Below are 15083 nucleotides of genomic sequence, written 5' to 3' on the forward strand. Positions count from 1 at the left end.
ATTCTGATGAAGTCACTCACACCAAGCTGCCCAATGAGCAACTAGCCGCAGCTATAAACCAAATACAGAATACAGGCTATAGATATAAACCTCTAATTGTAAAGTAATAACTCTCTAGGTCAGATATTATTTAAGACCCATAGTACTAACAGATAACTGAATAAATGTTGTAACTCACCCACAGGCAGTGTGGTGTCAGACAACAACACAGCATATAGAACATGGCTCTCAGTCCAGTGTCCAGCTCAGCTCTGGGTACCTTACCCAGCCCCACCAACCTCTGCCTCTCTGTCTGTCTTGTTTCAATTATGTGATCATACTAGGATGATGTCATATAAAGCTCTGGAAAAGATTAAGAGACCACCATCTGCATGCATGGAATCCATTCCATTGCAGTCGGTTGATGTCCAACACAAAAACACTTAACTCGACTTAATGAGTGATTTAGGAGGTGATCACCTGAATTTCTTTATTGAGGAAAAGTGTAAAAACACTGCTCTGTCGTCGCTATCTTCTTGCAATAGGACTAGCTGGATGGCAAAATCAGCACCAGTAGTACATCACTACATTAGTACTAGTTAAAGAAACCAGGGTTGTTCCACCAAATATTGATTCCTGAACTCTAAAACATGGGTATTGTGGTGTTTAAAAATGAATGTGAACTGGTCTACTTTGGATCAAGGTCTTTTTTATTATTTGTATTGTTGTTATTTTCTGCAAAAGTATTCATTTGAATTTACTTAAACAAAAATATTCATTTTACTCAAGCACATACCAATACATACTACACCAACGAGTACTGATAATTTTGCAACTGTGACTTAATAACTTTTTTAACTAACATTATATACCTATGCATAGAGTTGTAGATGATATGCATTAGCCAACTGAAGTGTGAACTGTGAATGTCACTGTGAATGTCAGTATAGTGTCACTAAACTGAGCCCAAAATAGATTTCCAGAAATTGTAGGTTAACTGATAACTCCTACTGTTTCATTGAGAACAATGAGACAACTAACATTTCAGACAGACCACTAGATGGCAATAGTGGCCATAAATATAAAGCTCCTTGTGAAGCCTTTATGGCTATGCAGTGGTTCCCAAACTTTTTAGCATAATGACCCACACTCCCCCGGGACCCAAACTAGTGAAAATAGCCGATTTCTTCATGAAATTACAATAAATAAATAAATAAATAATCACCAAATGTGTTAATTCATGAAAAAAAAATGCTTTTTTCGTAATGTGTTTTTGAAAATGTTTTGAAATAATAAACTAGATAAAGTGCCCCTCGGGGCACAGGACTTCACCAGGGCAGGTCAGGTTGTGGCCTCCTGGTGGCGCTATAATAGGCCAATGTGAAAAGGGTGCCATTTCTTCTTACATGGCAATTGGATGATTTGTTCCAAAAATTTGTTTTAGTAGGAAAGTCTGTGAAAAATTTTACGTACATTGCACGCTAAATGTAGGAAAATGTAGTAGGCTTCTTTTGCCTTTATTAATAGACACAGTAAGTTGACAGGAAACGGGGAGAGAGATGGGGGGGGGGGGGAGACACACAGCAAAGTTCAGGATCGGGACTCGTTCGAGTCCCACGAGACAGACTGTCAGGCTGGATTACCAGCATAGGTGCCTGGACCACTAGGCCGGCCCAGGCTGATCTATACTTTCTATAGGGCATGGGCAATTACCTCCTCTGATTATTACTAGCATACCCAAAAACAATTAGTTACGAAAGATTTGCTGTTCACCCTCAGTCAGTGACTGACAGACACATACTATAACTGATACTGTACCCATGTTGTTTTTCTCTCTGTAGAGAAACATTAAAATAAGCGCACAAGGACGTATCAATGTCATTATAACGACAGCATTACTTGAGTCAAGATGTCAGGCAATACTAAAAGAGGAACACATAAGTGGTAATAAGTAAAAAGGGGAAATTATTTTCTCTGATGTGAAAAACTATCACCTAGACACAGATGTGAGTTTAAATATCAAATGGTTTTCAGCACAGTCTCTTCCTCAGAGACAAGGATATCAAATGCACAAGCATTGCATGTCTGCATGGTCACAGAGAAGCCACAAAACATAAAAAAAAAACGCTTCACTTCACAGCATTCCCAAGCCCAGAGTGTGTCAGTAGGGTGCCGGCGTCAAGTGAGCAGTCTGACAATGCAATACATCAGCTATTTGACTAATACAATCCCAAATTGCAGGCCTGAGAAAATAGCTGGCATACAGTTCCCTGACCGTGTGAGGCTGTGACTCATCAAGTCATTACTGAGAACGCTCCCCTTTGCTGTCAACCGTCATCTGCTAATGAACTACTTACAGCAGTCAACAAACTGCATTCCTGTTATGCTCAATGTCTCTCGTCATATCACACACAGACGAGGTTAAATGCGCAGCCAAGCAAGTTCACATTCACACAAAACACACCTATACAATTATGTTGACAGGCCATCATGTGTCTCGGGCTAGTTGGCGCAGAGTCTTCTCGCTGGCTCTTTTTGACCGTGTGTGCTCGTGTGCATGCATATTATGCATACAAAGCGCACATGTCAATTACACAACCACTTGGAACACACACAGTCACACAGACACTTTCCTGGAACAACGTTTTTATACGTTCGGTGCTGGGAAAGAAAGAAAAAATAAAAACTCAGCAGGAACAGGCTGCCTGAAGGACTGACTGACTCACCCAACTCTGCTGGTCCCTCTCTCTGTGGGCACTGCGACTCCTCATCCTGGAGAGGCTGCCCTCCACTACGCTCTCTGATGGCATTGAACGACGAGAGACACTGCGAGACCGCATCCTAGTCAGCTCCTGATGGGCATGCAGTGGATTCATTAGTCACATTCCGCAGTGCCATCAGTGGAAAATAAATCCTACAATACATTTTGTAACTCCATACTCATTTTACTACACACACACACACACACACACACACACACACACTCTCTCTCTCTCTCACCTGGGATCCCTGAGATCTCCTCTGGCCCCGGGCATTGCCGGTGCGACCCTGAAGCTCCGATTCCTTGGGGGCCCACATCAACTCCATAGGAGTGCTGTTGCCACATGGAGCTCTGCCTGGCGAGCCAGCTCTGCCGGGGTCTCTCCTGAGGCAAGCTGTTGCATGTGGTGGTTCATCAGCCAAGGCAGACCATCGCTTTTCTGGGGTCTGGTGTCTCTCCTCGTGCTTGAGAAGGAGCTGATCCAGGCTGGGTTTGTTGGCAGGCTTCCTGGGCGGCTCGGGTGCAGCCGCGGGTCTGTCCACAGACATCTCACCAGGCTTCATCTCCCAAGGGTCCTGTGAGGATGGTGTCCACGGCAAACTTGTCCTCGCCGCTAAAGTCTCTGGTGCCGCCTTGTTGCCCCTTTCAGGGGTGAGGGGCAGGGATTTAGCCCCAACACCTGCACCAACATCCTGAATACCAGCAACAGGGAACACTTCTTTACTGGGAGAGTGTTGAGTCTGGGACGTGAAAGAATCGATGTCAAGAATGACAGGTTTGTATGGTTCATCTGTCCTGGGAGAGGGTTGTTTCCAGCGGGAGGAGGGATCACCGCGTTGAGACGAGGCTTTGGAGTCCAGATCCAGTACTTTTGGTCTGAGAGGTGATGGGTCCGCCCGCACTTGCTCCTCTCTTCTCTGCTTCTCTTTTTTGGCCACCTGTCTCATCTTCTCCGCCTCTTCCCTCTCCATCCTTTCTCTGAGTCTCTGCTTCTCAAGCTCTGCAAGCTGCATCCGCTCCCTCTCTGCCTGCTTTTGTTTTTCAAACTCCAGCAACTGTCTCATCTCCATCTCTTTGATCCTCTCCAACTCCTCCTTCCGCCGTCTTTCCTTTTCCAGTTCCAGCTGCCTCATCTTCTGGTTCTCCATCTCTCGCCTCTCGAAGTCCAGCTTCTTCTGCCTCTCCAAGTCCCTTTGCCTCTGTCTCTCCAGCTCTCTCTGCTGCTCCAATTCCTTCACTCGCTCCTGTTCTGCCTCTCTCAGTCGCCCCGCTTCCAGTTGCAGGGCCATCTGTCTCAGTTTGTCTGTCTCCTCCTTCTCCCTGAGTCTCTGCTTTTCCAGCTCCTGCCGCTCCATCTCCATCTTCTGATGCTCAAACTCCTGGAGCCGTCTTCTCTCCATCTCCTTGATCATCTCCATCTCATCTAACCTCTGTCTCTCTCTTTGCATTTCCAACAGCTGTCTCTCCTTGTCCAGCTCTCGTTGTCTCTCCACCTCTCTCTTTCTGTCTTTATCCAGCTCTCGTCGTCTCTCTTTCTCCAGCTCTCGCTGTCTCTCTTTCTCCATCTCCCGCTGTCTCTCTTTTTCCAGCTCTTGTTGTCTCTCTAGCTCTCGCTGTTTCTCTATCTCTCGCTGTCTGTCCAGCTCTCTTCTCTCTCTCTCAGCCTCCCTCTGTCGCTCCTTTTCCAATTCCCGCTGCCTCTCTTTCTCAAGCCGTCTCTCTCTCTCTAGTTCTTTTTGCCTCTCTCTTTCAAGCTCTACCTGCTTCTGCCTCTCCTTCTCTAGTTGTCGTTGTCTCTCGCTCTCCTGCTCTCTCTGTCTCTCTCTTTCTATTTCCTGTTGTCTTCGATTCTCCATCTCCAACAGCTTCTGTCTTTCCAAATCCCGCTGTCTCTCTTTTTCTAGTTGCAGTTGTCTCTCCTTCTCTAGTTGTCGTTGTCTCTCGCTCTCCTGCTCTCTCCGTCTCGTGCTTTCTAGTTCCTGTTGTCTTTGATTCTCCATCTCCAACAGCTTCTGTCTTTCCAAATCACGCTGTCTCTCTTTCTCTAGTTGCAGTTGTCTCTCCTTCTCTAGTTGTCGTTGTCTCTTGCTCTCCTGCTCCCTCTGTCTCTCTAGTTCCTGTTGTCTTCGATTCTCCATCTCCAACAGCTTCTGTCTTTCCAAATCACGCTGTCTCTCTTTCTCTAGTTGCAGTTGTCTCTCTCTCTCCAAATCCTGCCGTTTTTCTTTTTCAATCTCTATCTGCTTCTGTCTTTCCAATTCCCACTGTCTCTCTTTCTCTAACTTCTGTGTTCTCTCCAGCTCTTGCTGTCTTTCTTTTTCTATCTCCAAATTCTTCCGTCTTTCCAGTTCCCTTTGCTTTTCCTTCTCATATTCCTTCTGTCTTTGTCTTTCAAATTCTCTCTGCCTTTCCCTCTCCTTCATTCGTGCAAATTCTAAATGTTTCTGTCTCTCAATGTCCACCTGTCTCTGTTTTTCCCTCTCCAGTTCTTTCTTCATATCTCTCTGCCTGTCAGTCTCAGTCCTTGTGTCTCTTTGTTTCTCTACATCCATCGCTTCCCCTGCAGTGTGCTTGTCCCGCATTGAGCCTCGCTCCGTTTCTGACACTTGGGTCCTCTCCATTGGCTCCTCAACTTGATATGGACTTTGAAGACTTTTTCCAAAAGCCTCATCTAGCGAAGGGTTCCTTCTCAACTGAACTATTTTCCTCTGAGAGCCCCATTGTCCTGCTCTGGCAGAGACGTCGTCAAAGGGCACTGGGGTGTTCCCTGCATCTGCAGGAGGAACTGGTTCTTGTATCTGGCCAGTCAAAGCAAAGTAGGTGGCCCTGGGTTTAGGTTGCTCATCTGCTTCCAACATTTTCAGTCGTTTAGGGGCCGCTGCAGCTTCCTCCCTCTCCGCATCCCTCTGTCTCTCTGCCTCCCTTTGCCTCTCCAAAGCCAGCTGTCTCTCCTTTTCCAATTCCCTTTGACTTCCTTTCTCCATATCTACCTCCTGCTCTGGGCCAGAAGCCTCCCACTTTGGCAGAGCTCCAACCCTCAAGTATCGAGGTAGCTGAGCCAGACCAGTGTCTCCTTGAACCGGAGGAGTCCTGTCCACCGCTGGAGGTCTGTTCCCTTCTGAACGCCTAGAACGAAGAGTCATGGCCTTATCCTCTAAATGAGCCGAGGGGACACTCTCACTCACTGCCCTGCTCCCCTCCACAGCCTGCACAGTGTCAAAGGAATGCATAACACGCATGGGGCTTGAAGGAGAGACAGGCTCTCTATAGGTGGCAGTGACCAGGGTTCCATCATCCTCATTGTCTCTTTGTTTGATTGACAGACTCCTGAGTAGTGCATTTCCCTTGTCTTTAGGCAGGTCATCGGCCAACACCTGCACACTGTGCCTTTCCACAACGTTCTCAAAGAGGGACGCTCGCACCGTTTGTACCTCACTGACAGATTCACGTTCCTTGGATACACTGCCCATGGGCTGTCCCTCATCAGATCTCCCAGCCACAGGAGAAGGGGATGCAACTGTGAGCTGCTCTTGTGCTCTTATGTTGTCCTCTGCCATCTTCGTTTGGTCACTGGAGCTGGCAGATGATGCTTCAACCTAAGAAAATGCAGAGATACAGAGCTTGTTTTTCTTTAGCTACAATAAATGTTTTTTTTTCTCCTTCTAACTTTAAGAAAAGCCTTCAAAATGTTATAGATAACTTCAGTCTACGTGCTTGAAACTGCATGACTTTACAAAAACGTATCTGAGTATCTTAAAAACAACCCACATCTTATTTCCCTTTTGGATTAGATGTACACTTGATGGTTTGATTGTTATACCAATTGAAAAGGATATTAAACATAAGAAGCATGACAATCTATGACAACATTTCACAAGACTGATTACCAACACATGGCATAGTGTTCGCAAAGACATATTTAATATTAACTGAGACTCTGTTATGTCCTTGTACCTTCTGGCTCTCAAACGAGTATTCATAACTTAACTCATAAACCAACTAAATGGAAAAAGCGGTACTCCAAAATAAAAGATGCAAGACTGGCTCAGATGCAATTTCTCATGTCTATTTGCAAACGCTAAAAACATGAGAAATTGCATCTGAATTGCATCTTTTATTTTGGAGTGCCGCTTTTTCCATTTAGTTGGTTTAGGAGTCAAGTTATTGGAAACTGCACTTAACTAAGGGCAGTTTCCAGAGGAAGCGCACCTGTTTCTCTTTCTTTATGTGTATTCATAAGGGTTTTAAATTTTACTACAGCGAAGATCATGTCAAATTCACGTATGGTGGAAGGTTTTCATTTCTTTAAAAAAAGTTAAAAACACTATCTAATAGTCTTCGTATTTAGTATGGCAAACAGGAAAGACGAAAACACAAAGGAAACAACTGACAACTTCAGTGTAGAAACAATATCCCACTCCTCATTGTTGGCCCCATAACAGTGGGTGTGGTGCTGGAGCTGGTAATCAAAGCCTCACCATGTTGACCTTTTCTCAGTGATCTCTCCAGAGCATGTTTCATAACCGAACACAGCCATTAGGGATGACAAATGTGCCTGCTGTCTTAGGTTTCACAGCTTTGTACCTCTACACTCTACAGCACCAATCTTCTTTTCACAGCAATGGCCCATTTCCCCAGAGAACTTCCCCTCGTGGAAAAATGAAGTCAGACATTGATCCATTACAAGCCAAGTGTTGTGATCCTTCAATTCTTTCAAGTTATACGTCACTGACCATTCACTACATGAGCTTATATTACATTGACATACTGTAGTTTCATTTTGTTTCATAACAAAGTGCCGGCAGGACACAGCAAGACAAACGATATCAAAACAAAACCATGTCCTATTTGAATTCATATTTGACTACATGGCTAAATCAAACCATTTCTCAACTTGTTACGTCCCATTTCCATTTAAGGATCCTGTGAACATACTATCTATCGTCACGGTCGGGTGGAAACCTTCTATCTCTAAAACCATTCCTTTTTTTGTATGTACTTTTTTAAATGATTTCATATAGTGAAAATAACCGTAAAATATCTACAAGCTCAACGCCTTGTGGGCTTGTAGATCTGTTATCTTCAACTCTTGTATGATGAAGTAGGGCATTCATTTACAAAAACAAAATTATGGACTGGAGATATGGGGCAGTATTATGCGTGTTTTAAGTACCAGGTCTTATTACTTAACTTAAGACCTGGAGGCGTGGTCAATGCTGTTTGGCCACTCAGAATAGCCAAATGGCATTGATCCATTGACGCCTCCAGGTCTTAAGTTAAGTAATAAGACCTGGTACTTAAGACACGAATAATACTGCCCATGGCTTCTGCCCGACAGCAACGATATCTTAATTTTTTGTGTTTATGTAGGCTGTAAAAGACCAGAAACCACAATAAGATGCAGCTCATTCCCAAGTATTAAGTGTAAGTAAGTAAGTATTCTACCTCACTGACTCTCAGCGAGGTCATCATGTTAACTAATTTGCCTGCTGCACTCCGAGTTTGCAACCAAACAAGCAAATCTCCTACATCTGAAAGGAGAACTATTTCCTTCCTTACCCTGCTCTGAGGATCACTGGCACTGTCATGGTGGTCTGTCGCCTCACTGAGCAAGGGACTGCCAAGGTCTGTGGACCCATCAGGAGTAAACCTGAAGACAAAACATGACATCAAATTAACTCCTGGACAACAAAGGATGACAAAAATATGAGAATAAAGCAGACTAAAAAAAAGTAGCTTTTTTACCTTTTGGTTAGGTCAAGGGGCAATGGGCGGGGCCTTGGTGTCGGTTTCACAACAGGGTTCTGAGTTGGTGGTATATCCACTGTCAGCTGCCTGATTCGCTGCTTGACACCTTCCAGGGGTAATTCAGCCTCAGAGATTGGCTGCACCGGAGAGCGGGGTTCTGGCCCTTGGCCTGTGACACCCACCACAGGAGAGGAGGAATCGAGGAGGAGGCTTATTCGTCTCTTGATGCTGCCTCCGCTCTTTTCCTCAACTTTCTCTGTCCCTTCTTTTCCCCTCTCATTCCCTGGGTCCGATACGGCAGGTTTGGCTCCCCCGCCATCTGAACCTTGAGGTATGGGCAGCGTCATCTGAGGGGCTTTCTCCCTTTCTCTCCTCCGTAGTGGTGCCCCTTCTTCTGGAGTGTTCTCCTTGCTGTCCGCGTTGGAGGGTTTGCGATGCAGCGAAAGACCGATAGACTCAAACTTGGAAGTGAGGTCAGCAGATAGGGGCCGTCTTCCAGCCCAGGGAGGTGCGGGTGCAGACGATTCAGTCTGTGTCGGGGAGGGGAGGAAAATGGCTGAAACCGGCCTCGGCCTGGAGCCCTTCGACTGGGGCCGGAGGGCAACAGTTGATGTCACTTTTTTCTCTTCCTCCTTCATCACCTCCTCCGCTTGCCCTATCTGACTCAGGAAGCCCATGGACTTAGCTCTGGTCATGGAAGACACTCCTAGCCTGCTACCAGACCCCAGACCCTTCTCTGCCTCTTTTTTAGTGCTTCCAGACCACTCTGCTGCAGGGGGCTTTGTGGAGCTCCTCAAATAGGACACTCCCACAGTGATGGGTTTCTGTCGCTCGGCTGGCTTAGGATGAGTGGGTTTGCTGGAGTCCCAGATGGGGAGAGGGGGCGCGGGTTTAAACGGCTGTGCCACAGGTTTGGTCGTTTGCCCAGTGTTCAGCTTAGGGGAAGGTTTAAAGGAGGTAGGAGCAGGATGACTGGGGTTGGTCAACACTGGCCTGGGTTTACTGGTGACACCTACATCTGGTTGCTGAGGTTTTGAAGCGCTCGGAGGGTCAGGTTTGTAACTCAGGGGTCGGGTGGACTCTGGCCGCGGCTTGGGATGAGGCTTAGGGGCAAGTATGGGTCGAATGGTGGGGTTTTTCTCCACGGAAAAAGGCTTGGGAGTGAGCCGTGGCTTGGGGATAGGGGCAGATTTACTGGGCTCAGGAGCGATGATGAGGGATCCATGGATGCTGGAAGGGCCCTCGGTGAGGCTCTTGTTGCTGGAGTCAGTCAACGGACTGAGGTGCAGGCGCCCTCCCACGCCTGTCCTTCCCACCACCTCCCCAGTCTGCACCTCCACCTGAGCAGCCATGCTCTTCAATAGCACCTACAGAGAGGAGATAGATCTTTAATGTAATAAAAAAGAAATAAACCCACATGTTGGATTATCTATTAGTTTGAGTTAACATGTTGTGTGTATTTACTGTACTGTGTAACAATATAGCCTATATAAAAACAGAAATGGTTCTAAATAGCACTAAAAATGGTTCTTTGGCTTGCAATCATAGGGAAACATTTTGGTGCTATACAACAACTATCTTAAGGTGATATATAGCACCTTTGTGACTTTGTAAAATGGTTTTATATAGAACCATTAAAAGGGTTGGGATCCATTTGTGGGTCACAGAGTAAACATCTTTTTTGTAACTTTTTTCCTACAAAGACATTATTTATTTATTTTTATTATTTTCACATTTGATAAAAATCAACCAAACATTTCCCCCCCCCAAAAAAAGAAATTCAATACCAGTATCACTCACTCACTCACTCACACACACACACACACACACACACACACACACACACACACACACACACACACACACACACACACACACACACACACACACACACACACACACACACACACACACACACACACACACACACACACACACACACACACACACACACACACACACACACACACACACACACACAAGCTGTAACCATGGTAACAGAAGTTTACGTGTCAGGGTAACAAAGCACTTGATAAACACTGCGAGTTCAGACAAATATTTATAAATGATAAATCAGGTTAAAGTTGGACTCGGCTACTACGCTCTCAGTCTTAGGACGGATTCAGTTCAGTCCAGAGCCGGGCTCTAAAGCTGATCTACCACCTTCAGCAATATCTCTCATGGCATTCCCTCATGTATTTAGGTGCTTTTATAACTGAGTAGCAGCACCATTTAATTGGTAAAAAAAAACACATTCTGTTTTTATGATGTTAATAAAAGTAATATTTTTAGTTCTATAGTTCTTCTGCCATTCGTGGGGAAAAACATTCAGTGATCGGGAATCGGGATCAGACCCAAAAAACCTGACGGGAGCACTCCTAATTAATGCTTTAAAATAGGCCCTCAGCCATTGTATTGTAGGATGGGAAATAATCAAGACTAATGACGCGGCTTTACAGGACTCCCTTTATCTCTAGCCAGTATTCTGGACTTTGTCTTGGGAGTGCCTGAAAACACAACTTTATAGCCGAGTAAGGGTATGTTTTCTACACAGGGATACTGATGATTTGGACAGGATAAAACAACATTGCTGATAGCTGACTGAACAGGCAAACGGTGATCAAGGGAGTGATCACGATTATGACATTTGGAGGTGGATCCTGTGAGCAGGAGGGGCAAGTGCGCTGTACACAGTGTACAGTGTAGAACTGCCTTCTTTTCCTTGTAATAATAACTTGCAGGTCAGGCTCAGGCAGTGAAATGGAGATTCTACTGACAGCTCATACCAGTCACTGCCATAAGATATTTAGATCCTCCCATTATGGAGGATGCTCATAATATGATATTAACACACTAGTTACTTCCCTTGGAGCGTTAAGGAAGTAGAGTGAAGAATATCAGATAACATGTAACATTAAGAACTGTGTACTACTGCAGTGCTCTTGGGACCTACAGTCTATCAGTTGTTCTGTGCCTGAAAGAGCTGAAACAACATCAACCACCCAAGTACTTCTCCGTCAGCCCTTTGAGAGCCTCCCCTCTCTCAGCTCTCAATAATGCTTTCCACATGTTCCAGTCTTGCAATACTCTGCAACGCAGCTGCCTTTAACGCCACAGAGATATATGGCCAGAGCTGCATGCTGATGCGATTATTCGCCTTGGCATGATTTAGGCTGCCTGGTCTGCCTTCCTTAAACTGCCATAGAGTATCCCACCATAACTTACCTGACTGGTTGTCGACCGTCTGCAGTGGAGCCTTGGTTTCTGTGGTACCCGCACAGTGATGTCATATCACGCTGGAGAAAGTGGCTGGAGAACACTGAGGGTGAAGGAGAAACTTTGTGTCAACAATACAAAGCTTTCAGAGTGTAGCCCTTAAGGCTGTAGTACACAAATCACAACAGTAGAGTTTAGCTTAGCATGAGTTGGCCTCGATTCTCCTGCAGCACATTATTTTCACAGACTTCCCACACACATGATTTTTACAATGACACAGACTAACACAAACATAGGCACACCCACGCATTCATGTCGATGGACATGTGCAGACAAAAAAAGGAATGACAAACAAAATCCATACAGAAAGTTAGTAAATGAATGTCTCTCCAATGTTTACATTTCTCCTGCCCTCATATTTGCACTATGCTCATTGCTCATGCACGTCTTTCACCACTATCTATTTAACATACGTCTATGTAGTCAATCAATGTATAAATATTTAACCATATATACCATGATGTTGTGCATTGTATTGCCTGTTTTGTTTATGTATGCATTTTTATTCATATTGTGCTGCTTTTTGTATGCACAGAAATACAGTACATTTATAGTACAATATAGTACATTTAGATATTTTGATCCAATTGGACCTCTAGATACGGGTTACACTAAAGGAAATGATGAACAATTTTATATTGAAGGCAGGGACTGAGTGTACTTGGCTAACTGTGTTTGAAAACTTGAGTCTGTACATGTTGACAGGAAACGCCTTTGCTAAGCTGGAATGCTAAACATTCAGTGTGATGGTTGTGTCCAGCACGGCAGGGATTGGGAAAGAGTGTACTAGGGCTGACTTGTATAGCTGGGTCTATTGAGTGACTATAAGTGTAGGCTATATGAAATAGAGTGACACTTAACAAGTGTACTATATTATGATTATTATTATAAATTAAACAAGCAATATATACATTAGCAATACAGTATGTCTATTTAAAGATCCTACAAATAAACATGTTCAGCTTGACCCTAACCCCACTGGTAAATGCTGAATATATATGTAGGCCTATATAGATTTAACATCATACTTTACCCTATATGCTATGCATCCAAAAGTCTAAATTACAAGATACAGCAAATAACTATCTGCAATGTTGACAGATTGTGAGATACTCTCGTGATGGGAAATTTCCAAAACAGTTAATTGAATAATAATAATAATAATAAATAATACATACAGTATAGAATTTATACAGTGCTTTTCTGAGTAATTTTGCTTTACAAAACAGAAAACTAAATAAAAACAAAAAAGCCTACAGCTGAAAACTGTATACAATGAACCTTGTTTCCTGTGCTTTGAGAGTGTTTGTATCAAAGGGATGTCAAGTCAATGACCTTGTTAAGCCAGTTTCGCAGAGGAAACTTCCCAACAACATCAAAGGGCAACAGCGAACAGCCTCAACAGTGGATGCAATAACAATAATAAAATATAAAAGGATGCTGAAACTAGCTAGTTCTCCAACACTTGTGGATTACTTCAAAGTTCAAACAAATCTCCAACAGAACACCTCAGGCTTGAACTTGATGGTGGCTGACTGTACAGTAAATCAAGATAAACCTGTCAGTAACTGCGTATTGACCGCGATTCCTCGTAAATCCAATAATGTACTGTACTTCTGCATTCAAGGGTCCTAAAACGGTTCGGACTAATCCTTGACACAGTAAATTAACTTGTACTGAATGCAAAGCAGCGGGCAAAATACGTTACACACGCATTAGTTTATTTCCCACTTTGCTGACTGAAGAGATACCAATAGAAATAAGGTTTTGAAACAGTCTGGTAAGATTGTGAACGCACAACTTTTCAACAAGTGTTTACTCCTGTACTCGCATCGCTAGGAGGACGTTTTAGCCTGTCCAGGCATACTTAGTTTTAATATTCATAAACACGCACAAGTTGGCACGTCAACAGTAACTATAGAAGGCTATAGAGATATCCAATTAACCAGTTTATATTCCAAAGCCCTGGGAGAAAACCATGAAAGCATCAGTCTGTTGCGGGCTATAGCTAGCGTCAGCCATCGAGCCAAGACGCTGAATACGCAAAATGGAACCATCGACCAGTCCAAGTCCAGCCTTCTGCGCTTGTTAATTCAGAGACAACTTACCAAATGACAGAGCCAGTTTTTGTCTTTCCCCCCCACGGAGTAGCTCCTAACAGACGGTATTCCTGTACGCTGCTAAAGTTGTTGTGACCCTGCACTGTGGCCAGAACACTGGCTAACTTAGCTAGTTTGGTTAGCCAGAGCCAACTGAGTATCTATCCCGTGTGTCTCAGGTTGCAGTAAACGTCCCCTCATGTTAAAACAATGTTAACATAACACGCTCGTCAAGTCGTACCAACATAAACATGAGACTTCCCAGTTGCCTGACTTCAAAATAAGATATTTGAAAAGGGTCGTAGAAAGGTGGTAGACCACCTACTCTACTGTATCTCTTGCTGTCCGAAAGAAACCAGAAAACCACCTTTAACTCAAACATTTATTTTTATTTTTGTGTGTCATAAATCAATTCTATTGAACACCGTTTACATCTGTATGTTGGAAAGCATTAAAAATGCTGCGTCGGTTTCCTATTCTCCATTGAATCCTCAAACTATCTGCCACTATCTTTTTTCATAAATCAGTTTTTTGATTGGTTGATAGATATGAACAGTTTGCAGAATTACAGTACATTTCAAGTACACCTCAATACAAAAACTGTTAACTGTGAGTGGACGACACCATAAAGCATTACACTTGTTTACAATAGGGCCCACCATTTTCAATTCATCAAAACGTTTAGAGACGTACGAAAAGGGGAAAAAACATATACAGTGAGGGGGAAAGGGGGTGCGTGGGGGGATTCAGATTTTACGGGGCCAGTTTCGAATTGCAGCCGTCCGTAGGTGCCCTTGAGAGAACTTTTGAAGGAGTCAAGAGATTTGCATGTCTTAATGACTGTTGGTAGGGCGTTCCACATTTTGGTGGCATAGGAGTGAAATTAATGTAGTCCCTTGTTTATGCCGAATCTGGGTTGAACAACGAATACTATTGAACAGTGAACACCCTTACCTGTGTGTTGGTTAAAAAAATATTGAACCAATGAAAAGTATTAAAAAGCGCTTTGACAAAAACCTCCTAACTCCATTTGAGCTGGATGTTTTTTCATTTCCTGAACTATGAACATTCAAGTCCAGACAGCAGAGAATGGTATAGTTAAGTATACATATTAGGTCTACCTGTAGTTCCCGTCCTGTTAAGATTGAAAAATGGGTTCCTTTGTTTATTTTAAACTGATATCCTTTTTGTTTACGGTCTGTATTTGTTTACATTCCTCA

The 15083-nt window shown here is 43.9% G+C and overlaps 1 protein-coding gene across 2 annotated transcripts in view; it reads right to left on the minus strand.

The window, feature by feature from the left end:
- Positions 1 to 14102, minus strand: part of LOC306934664 (uncharacterized protein) — a 34777-nt gene extending 20675 nt beyond the window's left edge. For both annotated transcript variants that reach the window (XM_079517332.1, XM_079517331.1), the window contains exons 1-6: positions 13873 to 14102; positions 11714 to 11807; positions 8486 to 9855; positions 8300 to 8390; positions 2980 to 6336; positions 2706 to 2831 (exon numbers count right to left, since the gene is read on the minus strand). In XM_079517332.1, the coding sequence (XP_079373458.1) occupies positions 2706 to 2831; positions 2980 to 6336; positions 8300 to 8390; positions 8486 to 9840 (4929 nt within the window). In that variant the 5' untranslated portion in view covers positions 9841 to 9855; positions 11714 to 11807; positions 13873 to 14102. The remainder of the gene's footprint in view (positions 1 to 2705; positions 2832 to 2979; positions 6337 to 8299; positions 8391 to 8485; positions 9856 to 11713; positions 11808 to 13872) is intronic.
- Between the last annotated feature and the right edge of the window lie 981 nt (positions 14103 to 15083).

Source organism: Electrona antarctica (assembly GCF_951216825.1).
Source record: "Electrona antarctica genome assembly, chromosome: 12".
NCBI classification, from domain to species: domain Eukaryota; kingdom Metazoa; phylum Chordata; class Actinopteri; order Myctophiformes; family Myctophidae; genus Electrona; species Electrona antarctica.